The 17,409-nt window shown below is 44.0% G+C and overlaps 1 protein-coding gene across 1 annotated transcript; it reads right to left on the bottom strand.

Annotated features, from left to right (window-relative positions):
* Positions 1-326: 326 nt before the first annotated feature.
* Positions 327-14,374, bottom strand: PLEK2 (pleckstrin 2). Its single transcript, XM_054027094.1, has 9 exons — positions 14,267-14,374; positions 8,930-9,094; positions 7,733-7,914; positions 7,358-7,449; positions 6,793-6,980; positions 5,274-5,375; positions 3,898-3,981; positions 2,705-2,783; positions 327-1,195 (listed from the first exon to the last, which is right to left on the bottom strand). The coding sequence occupies exons 1-9, from the start codon at positions 14,312-14,314 to the stop codon at positions 1,068-1,070; spliced, it is 1,068 nt and encodes a 355-aa protein (XP_053883069.1). The 5' UTR covers positions 14,315-14,374; the 3' UTR covers positions 327-1,067.
* Between the last annotated feature and the right edge of the window lie 3,035 nt (positions 14,375-17,409).

Here is a 17,409-nt window from a genome sequence, read left to right as displayed (position 1 = left end):
GCTGTTGGGCCCTTGTCAATGGGATTTAAGAGCCTATTTTCTATTCGTGCCTTTGAAAACCTCCCTGTAAGTCAACAAGCCAGCCTTTCTACTTTAAGTGAGTCTTTCCATGTGAAGGGTTTTGTGAATTATGTTGGGGAAATTATTCCATTACAATGCTATTCTGGCACAGATGTTTGGGATTGTGGGTGAAATTTGGGTAAAAAATTTATTTGTTCCTTGGGTGAAGTACCATTATTTTCCCACCTCTCGGTCTGACCTCTGGGAAAGATCATGTGAAAAGGGTAAAGCTGTTTCAAATACCCCATTACTAGATTTAATATGTTTAAGGTCAATTTTACTAGAAAAGTGCAACATTTATTGGTTTGAAGTAGAAACAACAGTAACTAGGATTAAATGATTAGTTATCAGTCCTTTGGTGCAACTCAAACTGATCTCCAGCTGGGTTCAGGGAGAAAAGCTCCCCCTTACGATGCATTGTTACACAGCTGCCTAGGTGGATTGTGGGGTTCTCTTCTTCTTCTTCTATTTACAGCATTGGCCACTGTCAGAGATCAGATTCTGGAGTAGATGGGCCATGGGTATGATCAGGTATGACAAATCCTATGTTCCTACAGCACCATGAGTTTTTCCAGCACAGCAGGAGGCTGGATCCTGGAGTAGGTGGATGGACAGATTGCTGTTTTTTTCCAGTGTGGTATTCCCTGAGGCAATCAGAGTGCAATTAAGCAAATGACTCTGTGGTGTTATGTCAAGGGAGGTGGCCTCAGAAACCCGTGCTTGTGATGGTTCTGGCCCAACCACTGTCCTTGACTGCAGTAGACATGGGCTACTGGAATGTACGAGTCTCATAGCAAAGGGGGATCAGTAAGGCTTTTCTGCTTTAGGGTGAAGCACAATATGGATCTGCCAGAGGTAGATTGGATACCTGGATGAAAAGATTTGCTCTTCCATCTCATGATCAGCCATCCCAGAGTCAATACTCCCAGCAAAGACAGCAGCAAGCTTACTCATGAATATCAGTTATTCACCCTGATCCCTATTTGGGTACAGAGTCCATATCTTGCTCATGTCAGCCGCTTGATGGCCTCAATCCACTGTGCTCGCTCTGCCTTGGAACTGGCCTGGATGTAGTAATGAGTGTCATTTTTAGTGATGATTTTGAAGAGGTTGCCCTGCACATTACCCTTCACCCCTGCAGAGGAAGAGTGCAACAAGTTAGTGGTGCATGTAGAGAATTGGTTTGTGGCAGGTGTATGTCTCATTGAGGGTGGAATTTGAGTTTAGCATAACTAAAGGTACTAGTAGGTCTCACTGTGTGATTCTGGACAAGTCCTTTAATTCTTCTGTGCCTCAGTTTCTCTTGGGAATAATAATACAAATCTACCTCACAAGGGTGTTTTGTGGAATAACCAGGTAATGTTACACACTGTGAACACATAAAGCACTATCTAAATAGTGAATATTATTATTATTGGTGTTAGATACTATGGTGATGGGTTCCTTAGAAATCCCTACAATAAATTAGATTTAATCTCCTATCTGCTCTTGCCCATCATCAAGCTTCCTTTACATGGGGTTATATTCCCCATTCTCACCCTCACGGTTTTCTTTTAAAGGTGCTGTCTCACTGCGTCACTTATTATTAAGGCTGCATGTTTGTCACTGAGGTTGCGGAAGTCATGGATTCCGTGACTTTCCGCGACCTCCGTGACTTCTGCAGCGGCCAGTATGGCTGATTCCAGGGCTGCCCAAGCAGCTGGCCCCGGGGACTGCCCAAGCAGCGGCTGGTGTGGCTGACCCCAGGGGGACCCCCACAGCAGCGGCTGGTCTGGGGGGACCCCCACCTAAGTTTTAGTCGGGTATTTATAGTAAAGGTCTTGAACAGGTCACAGGCCGTGAATTTTTGTTTATTGCCCGTGACCTGTCCATGACTTTTGCTAAAAATATCCATGACTAAAACTTAGTCTTACTTATTATTCAGGACGGGGAAAGAAGGGAGGGAAGCAACCTCTCAAGTGTCTCTCACCAGGAAGAGTTTCCCCATTTGAGACCCACATTTGCTGTCCCACACTAATCTTGTGCTCATTTGCTTTCATACTATAAATTATTTTGACAGCAGGAACATTGAATCACAAAGCTGAGATTCCAGACAATGTTGTTTAAGCTAAACAAATTCACCCTTCAATTACAGCTTTTTCCACTGTTATATTTAGTGTCCACTACATTTGGACCATGACAGGTACAGAGGAAAAAAGATGGTGCCAGTAGGGAGCATGGAAAAGAGGGGATGTGGGACAAGGGATGCCTCTGAATAAAGAGCTTAACCTTATCCCAGCAAAAAGGAATTGCCCCCTTTACTATTAACTCTCCGAAGTATCAGCCAATGCCCTATTCTCTTCCCATGATTCATGTGGAGACCTGACTGACAAGCCCACGCAAAAAGCAAAAGGGGAAAGAGGCAACTCTTGGTGTATCCAAAAGTAGATCTAAACAGTCCCCCTGATCCAGCTCAATGGTATTGGGACAGGTATAGCATCTTCAGTCCCCTACCCCTTTTCCCATTTCCCACAGGAGGCTCAGGACAGATTTGCACCACAATAACAAAAGGCGTGAATTAAACTGATTCAATTATTTCAGTGCAAATTTGGGAGTAGACCAGCCCTCAGTAACCAAAGCAGGCAGCCTAAAGGTTCATGCTTACCAGTTGGGACTCCATTATCCTCCAGAGCTGAGACAAGGCAGCCACGGAGAGAAAACCCACCAACTGGTCTGTTTTCTTCCTGTAGGGAGAAAGTAAAATGGGCCCCAGTTGGAAGAGGTAAGAATTAGAACCCTTCCCTGAGGCAGACATACTTGATAGTGGTGAAGACACGAGATCACACTGAACATTTTGGATCTAAAACAAGTGCGTCCATGTCTCGGGAGAGCCCTCCCAGCACATTGATTCAGTTGCATCATTTTCTCAGCCAGAGCTGTTCTCCTTAATACAGTTGTGGGAGGTTAGTTATTTCAAGGGACAGAGATAGGATAACAATCATGTTTAAAACCTATTCTCTGTTTTACCAACAACATCTGACAACTTTTAAAAATCCATTAAACTTTCCCCTGTTGATGCTATTTGTTCATTTTATACTCTTCACTCAGCCAGGACAGTGAGACTTGATCAGTTTTGCTTTCAGGCTCTCTTGTGTTATCCCAGGACTGTGCGGTTTGGGTTTATAGCACTTTTGGTGAAAAATTCATTGTTTGGTCTCTTTAAATGTCACTAAAACATTTCTAGCCACATGCTATTTTGTATTGTACTGGGCTTCACTGCATCGTAAATTCAGTGGTAGCATTGTTTATCCATATACATAAGCTCTGCTATTCATTATATTGAATTATACTAGAACTGAGTAGCAGAAATTCCCATTAGCACTCTGTGATCAGGCCTCGTTCAAGGTTAAAATAAGGAGGACAAGAGAGCGGAAAAATCACAGAGGTGATGTAGCTTCAGGATGGGAAAGAGTCAGCCCAGAGAGGACACAGCCCCAGGAGCAAGAAGAATCCCTGAAGAGAAATAGCCCCAGAGCGGGGAGTGTGAGAGAGGAATCCCAGAGGGGAGATGGCTCTGGGGACAGACAGAGGAATCCCCAAAGAGCTAAGGCATGAGGGAGAATGTGGGAGGAGTAAAAAAAAAAAAAAATCACAAGGGATGTGGCCCCGGGAAATTCCCGAGAAGTCCCAAGGGGAATGAGTGGAGGAATTCAGGGGGCACATGGCCCTGGAGAGGAAGTGGAGAGGGCAGTCCTAGAGCCCAATTTCCTACGTGGTTGACTGTATTACTATTACAGGTTTGTAGGAGACATATACGTTGATCAGGTGTCCGAGATCAGCAGCTCCTTGCTCACTCACCTTTGTCGGGTCGTAGTAGTGCAGGAAAGCAGGGTCAGCCCTCAGAACAAAACGCCTCACCTTCCAGTTTTTCCTCTTGTGTCCCTGAGAAGCAAGAGAGATGAACAATTAACCCTCTCATTGTCATTGTGGTTGCCCTGTATTGGAGGCACCTCCCCGTGTAACTATGACACTTCCCGTGAAGACCCTAAGCTTTGGCTTTCAAGTACAGTCAAAGACAATGGTAGTAACAGGCCTAGGATAGAGGTCTTCCCTGAAATCTTGCCTCTCTGCTGAACCACAATATGAACTTCCTTCCCCGGGGCAGTGCATGCTGCACACATCCACCTGTATTTAGCAATTTTACACCTATAGGGATATGCCCAGATTTCTTTTTCTGTCAGGGTAGACACTACTACAGAATAATTGTAAAGGAAAAGAAGGGAAGAATCTAGGTGAAATTACTTGACTCCCGTCCCTTATCTTGGAGCCTTCAAAACAAAGCTATTCACTCTGAGTGCTCTGATAATTCATGGGATTCCAGGCCCTTTTGGATTGCTTCACCCCCTCTTTCACAGTGTCAGTGAAAACACTTCAATCCTGGAGAAAGGAAGGTGCATCTAGTACCCCATCACCCACACTGGCCAATGCTTCACATACAACTCCAGAAAGACATCTAACAGCAACACATGTAGTGAGATTCCCTTCACCCAACCCAATGGGTGATCAGTTTATGCTATCAAACCTGAGGATTAACAGCAAGCTTGTTCTAGCAAGTATCATAAACTATGTTTTACAAACTAAGGGCATGAGCCTGCAAACAGTTATTCATTCACACATAATTACTTATATTTGAAGTCAATGGGAGCAATTATATGGACATGAATAACTGCTTGCACGAGTAGGTTCTACACATATATGAGTTAGCTGCATACAGACTGAGTGAAGTATCTCAGTGAGGGGACACAACATGACAAGTTAGGGTAGGTAATGAGGAATAGTGCAGCCCCTTGAAAGTGAATGTAGTTACTCAGGATAGAATCTGGATTTTGGGCAGGACCCCTGGATTTTGGGCAGGACCCTCTTCTGGAAATTATTTTATAATCCTCAGTAACATTCCTCAGCAGTGAGTTCCAACACTCACTTATTTATATCAACAAATAGACTCTCTTCTCATTTCCAACTTTGCTGTTTACTCTGCAGTATTGGTAACATGAAAGCTAATTCTATAACAGGTTAAGACAGGTAATGAGGAAGAACAGTGCCTCCCTGAAAGTGAATGTAATTATCCAGCCTTGCTCTCGGCATTCAGCTTTACCCTCCATGCAGCCCAGAGAACAACTAGAGTTGGTTTTCTCAATTCTTAATGAGATGTGATGTTCAAGTGTCATATTTACCTGTTTTACTAAATATCCTTGTTTTACAATTGTTCCACTTAATTCAAGGATGTGGAGGTGCAGTTCTTCCCGGGAGCTGAGTTTCCTCTTATAGCTTTCAGCCTGCAAATGGAAAAAAATGGTAACTGGAAAAGTTTTGGTTAATCTGATGAACGCTAATTAAACAATATACAGAATAGCTTTGTACTGACCTCGTAGTCCTCCACAGACCTGTCATTAACACAATATTTTTTCCCAAAGATATATATCCAATTCCATATGCCTATTGCACATCTCCTCAGTTGTAAGAGTACAATGGACAAATGAATAACCACAAAACAACACACACACACACACTTACAATAGCCCTGATTTTTAGCAGAGCCTCAGTCTGGCCACCACTAATGCAAACAGAGTTAGCGCTAGGGACTACAGCTATATCCAGTTAGATGCGTAACTCCCCTATTTGTAGGTGCCGCCATAACCAAAATTTAGCCATTCACCTCTGAGGGAAGAAAAAGCCTTAGAAAGTATTAAAAAGCCCAAAGCTTCTCATTTTTAATTTGTAATTCATATTTTTTTCACCTTTTATATGTATTTTGCCATTTGGTACATACAGTGTGTCCCCTTCACCTTCACAACCTCTTTACCAGCTGTGGTGGGGCAACTGCCCCACCCCCTGAGAAAAGGGCTGGAACAGGCCTTTGAGGCTGCGCAGACCGGCAGCCAATCAACGAAGGCCTGTGGAGGGCCAATCAGGGGAAGGAAGAGGCAGCTAATCAGGGCCGGGCAAAGCCCTATATAAAGGCTGCCTAGCAGAGGAGAAGGGAGTCTCTCCCTGACTAGCGAGGGAGAAGGACTGGCTCCTGAGGTAAGGAGCTAGTACCTCAGACGGAGCAGTGCTGGGCAGGCTCGGGGGAACAGGAAAGCACTCCAGCCCCGTTACCTGCCAGGCTGCGGACCCTGCTACAAAGGGCCGAGGAGGTGCATAGGGTCAAAGGGGAAGTGGCCCAGTGAAGAAAGGCGGACAAGAGGGGAACGAAGGAGGGGAGAAAGAGGCTGCCGCTAGAGGGTCCCTGGGTCAGGACCCAGAGTAGCAGGCGGGCCTGGGTCCCCCCGTTCCCTCCTTATACTGCACCTGGCCACAGAGGACTGTGGCCAATACAGACTGCAACTTGCCCCTGAGCTAAGGGGCTAGACTTTGGGTTGTGGTTGGCCACCGAGGCAGGTGCGAGTCCCAAAGACTGCTGTTAACCCCCCTGCGGAAGGGGGTGAGACTGGAGTAGTGGGCATTGCCAGAGGGCAGTGTCCTGAAGAGGATGCCGCCGAGCGGGGAGCAACCCGGGTCCCAAGGCAGCAGAGCAGACTATGGGCAAGACAGCAGGCGCAGAGGGTGCTCCGTGACTGAACAGAGCTAATTCTCGAAACAACCAGTGGGAGTCGCCAGCGGTGGTGAGTCTTGACCCCGTCACACCAGCCAAAAGCGAATCTGAGTCAGGAGGGATAGGGAGATCCTACTGCTAGAAGCCACATTACTTACAAACGTGTACAGTGCTGTGGAGTCATCTAGGAACTGCTCAGCCAGATCACCATTGCGCATGGCTTCAGTGCTCCGGGCTCCAACAGGCTTGGTGAAGTTTTCTTCCATCAGCATGGAGGCCAATGTCACAGCCTCAAATCGAGAGGCAACAAAATTACTGGAGATCAGCCAGTCCACCAGTGCAGAACCTACAAAGAGAAAGACACCTCTTAGACAGAGAGACACAACATGCTTGCTCATCACAGAGACACACAGACAGACAATTCCTGCCAGCTGGCCCATCCTGGCTTTATCATGATGGCAAAGACATATCAATGTCAAGCATAGGCAGGATTCACGAAAGGCTCTGGGTTCTACATTTGCTTCTATATTTCTAAAGAGAGGGGGATAAATTTATAATTGAGGAACTTTTTGAGGCAGGGCATAAATGGGCCAGTACATTCTGTTTGCCATAATCTCTTCTTGTATAAAAATAATCTGTTCTTGTATAAAAACTCCCCAGTGGCTCCGTTTTCTCTGCAGCACAGTCAGGCATTGGGAGGTTGGTTGTCCAGAGCTTATGTACCTGTAAAGCTTTCTTTGTATGTGTTGCCTTGTTCCATGTTGGGGATCAGTTTAATTCCATTACTGTTATCATGCATTTTGTCCACTATGTGGCTGTAAAAGAGCAAAAGAGAGCAGTGTTACATGGATGGACGGACATACAAGCAGAGACTGTTATATGACCTGAAGCCACAATTGATCAGAGCTGTTTCAAGGATAAGGAAATGAGTTCTGCCCCAATGCAGGGCAACGGACTAGACACCTACTGAAATTTCCTTTTAAACCGTGTGTAGGACCTACCTGAGGTCCCATGATGCAGAGCAATAGACTAGATGTGTCATTGAATACCTTTCATTTCAAAGTATCCTAGGAATGGGTGGGAAATGTTTACACTTACTTGAGGCTGATGTTTGAGGGAAGTTTGAAGGAATTTTTCATTCTGTGAAGCTGCTGAACCTGCACTGGGTGGCCAGCATGAATGGCTCCAGTAATGTCCAAAGCCCAAGAGTCCCGCTCTTCTCTGGAGCAAGATTCAAGGAAATATTCTGTGTTGGTTTTTGTCTTCAGCTTAATGACCAGCTATGGGCAGAAAAGTACAAAAGCAATAAGAGCATTTATCTAACACAGATGGAATGTTCCCCTGATGCCCTGCCTCATGCAATAGAAGCCCCATCAACCACTGCAGGGAATCCTGATCAGTTCATTGCTATAAGGACACAGGTCACAGCTCAAGTCTCGGGGTCAATTATCTCCAAGTAATAGCTGTATGCCCAGAGCCCAGTGTACTCAAGAAAGTGGATTGGCCAGAGATTATCCGGATAACACAGGTATCTACAACTGGGAAATGGAGTTTTCACATCTACGTTCATGGTTCAAATCTGCTGTACATTGGTAACACCTGAATGACATTGCTATACTCATTCTAACAGATGTACTGAAATACAGACTCAGTAATATATATTTACACGGATTTGTACCAGTCAGGGGAAGGTTGCATTGCTGCTGCTCACCTGTAGCTAGACACAGAGAGGACTTCATGCTCCAGAAACTTTCAACAGCAGCAAATTCTCATTAGAAAATAAATAAAAGGAAGAGGCATACTGGGCTGGCTGCTAGCCCAGATGCACAGTTCAGGGAAGGCAAAGAATACAACTAGAGCATAGGTTCAACCATTGGGGAAGTTGAGGGAAACATATTCCTTCCTCTTTCTCACCCTCCCCAGTTACTATGCTGTTCATGTCCTTCTCAGTGTGACTGCAGGGCGGATGCATTTTCATCCATATCCAACTCTCCCCTCCACAAACTTTTTTTTTTTTTTTTTTGGTATATGATTGCACCTCTGAGCTGGAGTGTTCAGAGAAAAACAACCAGAGTGGAAATCCTCAGAGACAGGATAAGGAAATCCAGTAGTAACACCTTGACCGGGCCTTCTCTGCTGAAAGGCTGATCAGCATCAACTGGTCCCAGTTCTTGAGACGCATGCAGGGGCAATAGAGCAAGAGATTGAGGAAGTCAAGGGAATGAAGGGGAGAAACCAGAGAATAAAAAAGTCATTGCAAAGAAAAGAATGGTGATGTGATGTTTCAAGACATACCGGTCTGTTCTCATACTCCAAGCATGGGCAAGTGATAGTACAACCATCCAAAATGATCCTGCCCTTAGGAGAAGGCTCCTTCCTGCCTCCATCAGGTTTATAATACAGCAGCTTGTCCTGCAGCAGAACAAACCATCTTGCTTTCCAGTTATGGACAATATGTCCCTATAACAAAAGAAATGTCCTTGGTTACTTTCAAGACAAGTTTAGAGGAGTATTTCTCTTTACACCTACCTTTCTTTTGCATAGAGACATGGTAACACTCTTATTATCCTTATATGCAGACATATTTTTAGGAGTCTCATTGGAATGGTTGTTATGTATGTTGTGATAATACAACCAACAAATCTGGAGAGAGACTGCAATGGACTTCCTTGTGGCCCATTACCCTGGAATTTTGATAAATGCCCCAAATTATTTAACCAAAGTCATGCTAAGGAGAGCTTGATGCATGCTGGGAACTTTGTTTTCTAAACTGACTCTTGCTGATATCTTTTGAGAATGTTCAAGGTCATATTTCATATGAGTTAGATTGTTTCGATTAAAAGACAAGTCTGGAAAGGACTGCTAGTGGCTGGGTAGTTTCCCATGGACTAAAAGTATAAATCCCAAAGTGATCTGAAATCAAGAGGGCTTTCCCCCTGCCCCCTTTTTGTCAGATTAATGGTTTGCCTTGTGTGCAGCTCTTTCTCCCACCAAGAGGAAGGCAACTGCAAATTTATCAATTTACCACCACCAGAAACTCACAAGTTGAGCTTCAAGTTTCCTCTGTCAATATGTCTCCTCTGTCTTTATAAAATCATTGAACAAAGAAGATGCAATTTTTGCTCTTTCCCAAACATGGGCCTCATCTCTGATGGCGAGAATATTTCTGGCAAAAGCTCGAAGCAGATGAGTGACTCAGAGGAATGACCAGTCTGCAACATTGGGAACAGGGAGCTGGGTTTTGAGCAGGATTTACTGTATTGTAACTGAGTTGGAGTCACTGGGAGTTCAGAGTGCTCAGCCTGCTGGCAGCAGTAGCGTGGCTATTGTTTGAGTACATTTCAGTTTAATTCTCTGTCAGTTTTGCACATTGGTAGGTTCCATGGTTCCAGGAAACCTTAAACTCTTGTCTGAACAGCTGGGTTTTTTCTTACGTTCCCCTAATGCAAATTGGTGCTTAGTCATTCAGTGACTGCTGCCCATTGGTGCTGCTGCCCATCTCCTGTGACTAAACTGCTCACTATGCTGCTGTTTCCTGTCTGTTCCTTTCATCCCAACCAAGTGAAGGCTGCTAGACTGCCAAATGCCTCTTGTGCTATAGTGCTGGGATACAAACAAAAACCTCTGTGATCCAGGAGTGTGAATAATTGGAGCTCTAAGGCTGGTTTTAAAGGAGAGCTTGCCCAGGGGAGTGGCACAGACATGCCTGGTTCTATCTTGTGGTGGCAGTTCCGGCTTTATGGTGCAGTGGAGCTGACTTTACATATTTCACAAGAGATGAAGCTTTACAGTTAGTGAGTGAGGCACCAAGGTAGTGGATGCTTCACCATGTTAAAAAAGGTGGGTAAGGCAGAGACTGGGGAACGTGCAAGGTCCAGTCACTGCAGGAATCATTAATGTGTTTGGGATTGGGAGGGAAAATTAACGATTTCTATGAAAACTGGTGTAATGTGGTTCTCTCAAACCTGACTAAGTCTGAAGACATCTTGTCCATGCTAAGCAAAAGTTAACTGGCTGGATCAGCCTTCGGTTTTGTTCCCTCTCTTCCTTCACTCCATTTTTTCTTTCCTTCTCTCTGTCTTTTTCCAGTGCCTGTGGATTCCCTCAGCTACTTTTCTTCCAGTTAACATTGTCTGTTTTAGCTGTTTTCTTCTTTCTCCCTTTAGTGAGTCAGTCTCTCTCCTTCATGTATTTTCCCCTGTCTCTTACATGGCCTTGTTTTGTGTTTATTCGTAGTCCTTCACTCTGGTTTTCCTCTCTTCACCTTAATGAATCTCTACCTCTTTTTTTTCCACGCCATTTCTCTCAGTCCCTTAATCTCTTCTCTCCCTTCCTCTCTCTCCTACTCTATATTCCTTTCTCCTTTTCACCCCTTCCCACCACTTCTCCAGCTGGTGCCCTTAGATCTTCCTGCCCGCCTCACCTCCACCGCTACAGTTGGACCAAGAGGTTCTCCATCCACTCCCTCCCCTGTGAAGACCAAAATGACTGCCTCATCCATCCAGGCAGTGCTTAATTTGCAATGAAAGAGGTGCCAGGGCTCAAGTAATTTTTTTACATTCATAACGGATGCAGCGAGCCCAGAGGTGCCAGGCTATGAACTGCCAAGTCTATCGGTGCTGGGGGTCAGCCCTGGCAAGCCACGGCACAAATTAAGCACTGCACCCAGGGCAGCCTCACAGCTGCTCTGGTGCACTTATGCCTCCTTGGTAGAGCTGAGTGAAAATTGGAATTTCCATTCAACAGGAAATTCTGCTATTTCAATGTTTTTGTCCCACATTGGACAAAAAGGTGAAATATAAAGTTTTTTTGCAGAATGAAAAGTTAAAAAAAAAAAAGTGATTAGGAAACAAAACATTTCACTTCAGCCTTTTCAATTGAAACAAAACATTTCAACATTCCCAAAATCAAAGTGTTTAGCTTCAGTTTCTTGAACTGACCAGTTCAACTTTCAACTATATTTCCCTATGATTCATAGATTCATAGATTATAGGACTGGAAGGGACCTCGAGAGGTCATCGAGTCCAGTCCCCTGCCCGCATGGCAGGACCAAATACTGCCTAGACCATCCCTAATAGACATTTATCTAACCTACTCTTAAATATCTCCAGAGACGGAGATTCCACAACCTCCCTAGGCAATTTGTTCCAGTGTTTAACCACCCTGACAGTTAGGAACTTTTTCCTAATGTCCAACCTAGACCTCCCTTGCTGCAGTTTAAACCCATTGTTTCTGGTTCTATCCTTAGAGGCTAAGGTGAACAAGTTCTCTCCCTCCTCCTTATGACACCCTTTTAGATACCTGAAAACTGCTATCATGTCCCCTCTCAGTCTTCTCTTTTCCAAACTAAACAAACCCAGTTCTTTCAGCCTTCCTTCATAGGTCATGTTCTCAAGACCTTTAATCATTCTTGTTGCTCTTCTTTGGACCCTTTCCAATTTCTCCACATCTTTTTTAAAATGCGGCGCCCAGAACTGGACACAATACTCCAGCTGAGGCCTAACCAGAGCAGAGTAGAGCGGAAGAATGACTTCTCGTGTCTTGCTCACAACACACCTGTTAATGCATCCCAGAATCGTGTTTGCTTTTTTTGCAACAGCATCACACTGTTGACTCATATTTAGCTTGTGGTCCACTATAACCCCTAGATCCCTTTCTGCCGTACTCCTTCCTAGACAGTCTTTTCCCATTCTGTATGTGTGAAATTGATTTTTCCTTCCTAAGTGGAGCACTTTGCATTTGTCTTTGTTAAACTTCATCCTGTTTAACTCAGACCATTTCTCCAATTTGTCCAGATCATTTTGAATTATGACCCTGTCCTCCAAAGTAGTTGCAATCCCTCCCAGTTTGGTATCATCCGCAAACTTAATAAGCGTACTTTCTATGCCAATATCTAAGTCGTTGATGAAGATATTGAGCAGAGCCGGTCCCAAAACAGACCCCTGCGGTACCCCACTCGTTACGCCTTTCCAGCAGGATTGGGAACCATTAATAACAACTCTCTGAGTACGGTTATCCAGCCAGTTATGCACCCACCTTATAGTAGCCCCATCTAATTTGTATTTGCCTAGTTTATCGATAAGAATATCATGCGAGACCGTATCAAATGCCTTACTAAAGTCTAGGTATACCACATCCACCGCTTCACCCTTATCCACAAGGCTCGTTATCCTATCAAAGAAAGCTATGGCACATTGACTCATGGGAGTTGTTGTTCAGTTCACCTGATACCCCCCATTCTCCCCTCTGGGCTAGGCTCCCTGGCTGGACAAACCCTATCATGCACCAGTAGTCACGTCGCTGCCATGAAACACCATACTGCTCAGAGGGAAGACTTCATTCCATGATGAGAGAGGTAGACTGGCCAGGGATCCCAGCTCATAGGAGAGAACGGGGGCCTGAACTACAACTCCTATCAGGCAATGCACCATACTCGGGAAATTCATTTTTCTGTTGAAATGACTCAAAACAAAAGGTTCTGGGGCCATTTTACAATCCAAGATATTCCAGTTCAGGCCAAACCCACCTAAATTAAATATTTAATTTAAAAATTTCCAACAGAAAGGGAGGGAAAAAAGCAGCAAAAGCTCTGCTCCTGGGTGTTCTCAGTGAGGAGCAGAGGTCACCATCTTCCCTGGCTGAGAATGGCTGGCAGACAGTGGGGAGCTCTGACTACCTGAGCTGCCTTGGGAGCCCTGCTTGGGACACACCCTTCACATCAGCACCAGTGATGCTGCTGTATAGCGCACAGAAGCGTTTCCCAAGGTGGCTTAAGCCTCACAAGCCCCTGATCGGCATTTCCCTTTCTGTATTAAAATAAAGACGATTATTAACAATTAAAGCAGACCCATAATAACAAGCTTTTGCTGCTGCTGCCCAGAAATAAGTTCCCTTTTCATTACTGGTTGTGATCCAGCCCTGCAAGGGGGTGGGAAGACCTGCAACAAAGATCTTCTTTCAGTTGCTGTCTCCGTGGTTTTAGCTGAAAGCATCTTACGTGCAGCTGTGAGAGTGTGTCCTGTTTCATAATGTGCCTGCATTCATGCTCATGTTCTGATCTTCCATAAAGCGGATACTTTCTCTTTCTTTCTAAATTTCCCCTTGCACAGGCTGTGGAACGCAAAATGCCAATCTAGTTAGCCCCCAAGAGGCTCTAAGCCGCTTCCAAGAGTAGAGATTGAAAGCTTCACTCCTCACCCTAACCCCCACCTCCATCCCTTTGCTACCACCAGGCTTCTGCTAGGTTCCTCTACCTGCAATTTGCTGAGGAATGTTCTGGTGAGTGTATAATGTTGTTGTTTTTTTGATAACCAATGGCTCTTCCACCAACTATGAAAACCTTGGTGCAGGGAACCAGAACCAGGTAGGTTAACTCTATAAATACATGCAGCTTAGACAGAAGTTCTGTGGTTGCATTTAAAATGCATCCACCAATTTGAAAGATTTTACACATTTGAGAGAAATTCTCTTTGAAGAATAGAGATTAGCAGTAGAACCCATAACTATATTCAAATACTTGCCTGGCTCCAGCAGACCCGCACTTCATACGCAACCGTCAGTTATAAGAGTTAAGTCAGTCTAAATATGTCAGTTTCAAAAGAAAGCCAATTCCTGTCTTGACTGAGCTCTTACCCTTTTAACAAGGAATCCCTCCTTCAATATTCCACTCACATCCTGCATCTTGGCTGCCAAGTAAAGAAGGTTGAGTGTGTGCTGCAAAGTGTTTAAGCAGTTGCCAACTGTCCCTCTGCGCAAGGTTTTTAAAGAGGACTGATTTCTCTAGGACCTTCCTCCTCTGTGACGTCTCTTTCCTGCCCAGCCTTTCCCTTCCCTTATCCTGCTTGTGAGACAGTAGTTAAACATTGAGCTGGCACAGCACCTGCCCTCAGGGAAATGTAGAGCAGTGAAAGTTCAACAGGATTGCAGTGCTGATTCCAAAGAACTCAGTATGGTAGAAAAACACCCATCGGGTGACTCAGGACAAGCAGCTGCAAAATTATATGAATCAGGGAAGAGACAGGTATTCTATAGGTGGAAAGTGGGGGAGGGGAGGAGTAGAAGCTCTATTATTCAGTCCATCAAGATTCCAGAGAGTTCAGTATGTGATATGAAGTTTCTCCTCACAAATAGGTGTCTTCACCACAGAGAGTCGACTGCTGCCGCTCCCCCGTGGACTCTACCTGCGCCTCTCGCAGTGCTGGAGTACAGGAGTCGATGGGAGAGCGCTTGGGAGTCGATTTATTGCGTCTAGACTAACTTTTGGCACTAATTTCAAAGAATCTTGGCCATGCTTCATCCACTTATTTAGGCTTTGATCAAACAAGCCAGTATCAGCTAACAGAATTTGAATCAGAGAGGACAGCTGTTTTTTAAGTATGATCCTTTCCTATATAGAAATACTGGCCTTTTTCTAGATCACTGAGGAAATTAAAATCAGTCTTTGTACATTGACAATATAAAAAACAACAAAGGAGCAGCAATGCCTCTGCTTTCCTGCTGCTGTCCCAGACAACAATCCAAAGTGTGAGTCACAAGCTGGGACATCTTAATCACTAACTGCTGTACATTTGTACAGATCAAACTGTCATGCTCACACACACTGAGGAAAAGGAACAAGCAGGTAATTCTTTTATCTTTACAACATTGTTTTACTCTATCTGGCAAGGAAGGTAGAGACACTTTAAAGGTATTTGAACCTGACAAAGCATCAGGAATTTTACAATCCTGCACTGACCACTGGGGAGAGTATATGGGAAGTAATGGATTTTCTTTCCCCTCACCCCACAGTGTAATATTTGTTATTCAAAGTTAGAATAATCAGTTGCTATAAGTGTTCAAAATATATAGGCTGGAATTTTGAAAGAAGCCTAAAGGAAACTTATGTGGAAATTCAATGGAAGTTGGGCACCGAACTCCCTTGAACTCAGCTGATTGTGAAGTTTGATTTTTGATCAAGAGATACCAAATGCAATAAATATTGGACTAATACGTACATTTAAAAGCATGGAATGGGGAGAAAACTGATGGCTGCAATTGAAAAAACACCAAAGTAGATAATGAGGCAAGAGAGATGTGTTTTTAAGTTTCTAAATGTCTTAGACAATATAGTTGTAATCACCTTTCTAAACTTCAAGATGGCATACAATTCCTTCCAAAGCTGGCCCACCAACATTAAGTTTTAGTGCAGAATTAACGTTTAAAGATCATTTATAAGCCACTCACAACAGCCGGTTCATTAGGACACTGAATAAAGAAAAGCAGTGGGTGTAAGTGCACAGAATATGTGTTATCTCATTATTGTTAGTTAACACGAAGTCCAGACATGCACCCTTTAGATAAACAGCAGTTGGAGTCTAATATTCCACTGTAGAACATTAAGGCTTGAGGCCTGAATTCCAGCATTGTTCAACTTGTTACCACATGAAGCTCGCAAACTGGTGGATAACAACTTCATGCTAGGGAAGACAGGTAGAAGCCTGCATGGGTGTCTCTTACTCAGACAGTGATCTCAGAATTACTCAAGAACTGCTAATTGTTGAGGATCTAAACAGTGAGCTGGTTCCTTTCTCTTCTGCACACAGACCACCCATGCTTGTACCAAGGGGAGTGAGCAGACACTTGTGGGCCACATTTTCTGTGAGAAAGTACCTGCAGCCCTGAATATTTTATTGTTAACAGCTGCTGGATGGTGAACCAAAATCTTCCCATGGTGGACAACAGATGGCTGTCTATAATATTTCTCTCTGAAATATGATTAGCTGATGAAATGTGTGAACTAGTTTATAAAATGAACAGGAGTACTTGTGGCACCTTAGAGACTAACAAATTTATTAGAGCATAAGCTTTCGTGGACTACAGCCCACTTCTTCGGATGCATATAGAGAAGTGGGCTGTAGTCCACGAAAGCTTATGCTCTAATAAATTTGTTAGTCTCTAAGGTGCCACAAGTACTCCTGTTCTTCTTTTTGCGGATACAGACTAACACGGCTGTTACTCTGAAACTTAGTTTATAAAATGTAATCAATACAAAACAGTCTCAGGGGTACACATACAATATGTACACAACACACTGTATTGAACAATCAGGACTAATAATAATGGACTGTCCACAAAGACTATTTCACAGAATGAACTCAATACTAACATCACTCAGGCAAAAGCATGAGATATGGGCCTTACGCCATAACCTGAAGGTCAACAGGGGGAGTGAGTTCTGGAGCAGAGGGCCCTACACACTGGGGAAGTTCTACCAGCAGTCTCGAACCATACAATTCTAGGGAGCACTAGCAAAAGCCATCATAAATTTTTACGCAATAATAGAATGCTAAACCCAGCCCTGAATCTGGATAGCTACACTGTTCCTAAGAAGCACTAACCCATCGATCTGCACTTAATTTTTTTAATGCTTTGAAATGGCTGCTGTTGATAAGGTTTTACCAACTTTTGTCCTATTATCTAGACGTTTTTCATCACATTCACAAAAGAAATAAGATGTTCTGTAGAGTTATTTTCCTTCTGGGGGAGGGTAGCTAGAAGGAGGACAGACTTTAGTGTAACACTTCTTGTGTCTCAATGACTCCACAGCAAATCAGGTAAGTTTGCAAATAAAAGATATGAACATTTGGTTTTAAACTGCCAGCCTTGCAGAGTTGGTTTGGGATTTGAAAGTCCAGATGGGCTCTTTCTAGTTTATGCACCACTAGTAATAGTTAGTGACCAGGTCAAATTTGGCCTTCAGTTATACCTACACTACCCATTGTCTCCAAATTATTGCC

This window comes from Malaclemys terrapin, chromosome 4, assembly GCF_027887155.1.
Source record: "Malaclemys terrapin pileata isolate rMalTer1 chromosome 4, rMalTer1.hap1, whole genome shotgun sequence".
Lineage (NCBI taxonomy): Eukaryota > Metazoa > Chordata > Testudines > Emydidae > Malaclemys > Malaclemys terrapin.
This window is presented reverse-complemented; position numbering and strand designations above follow the sequence as displayed.

What these genes read in the sequence shown, in the direction of transcription:
- PLEK2 (XM_054027094.1), bottom strand. Translation starts at nt 14,314, where the DNA reads ATGCAGGATGTGAGTGGAATATTGAAGGAGGGATTCCTTGTTAAAAGG. An exon ending in AGGGATTCCTTGTTAAAAGG is followed by an intron (nt 9,095 to 14,266) that starts GTAAGAGCTCAG and finishes CTTTTGTTATAG; the next exon opens with GGACATATTGTCCATAACTG. An exon ending in AAGGATATTTAGTAAAACAG is followed by an intron (nt 3,982 to 5,273) that starts GTAAATATGACA and finishes CTTGCTTCTCAG; the next exon opens with GGACACAAGAGGAAAAACTG.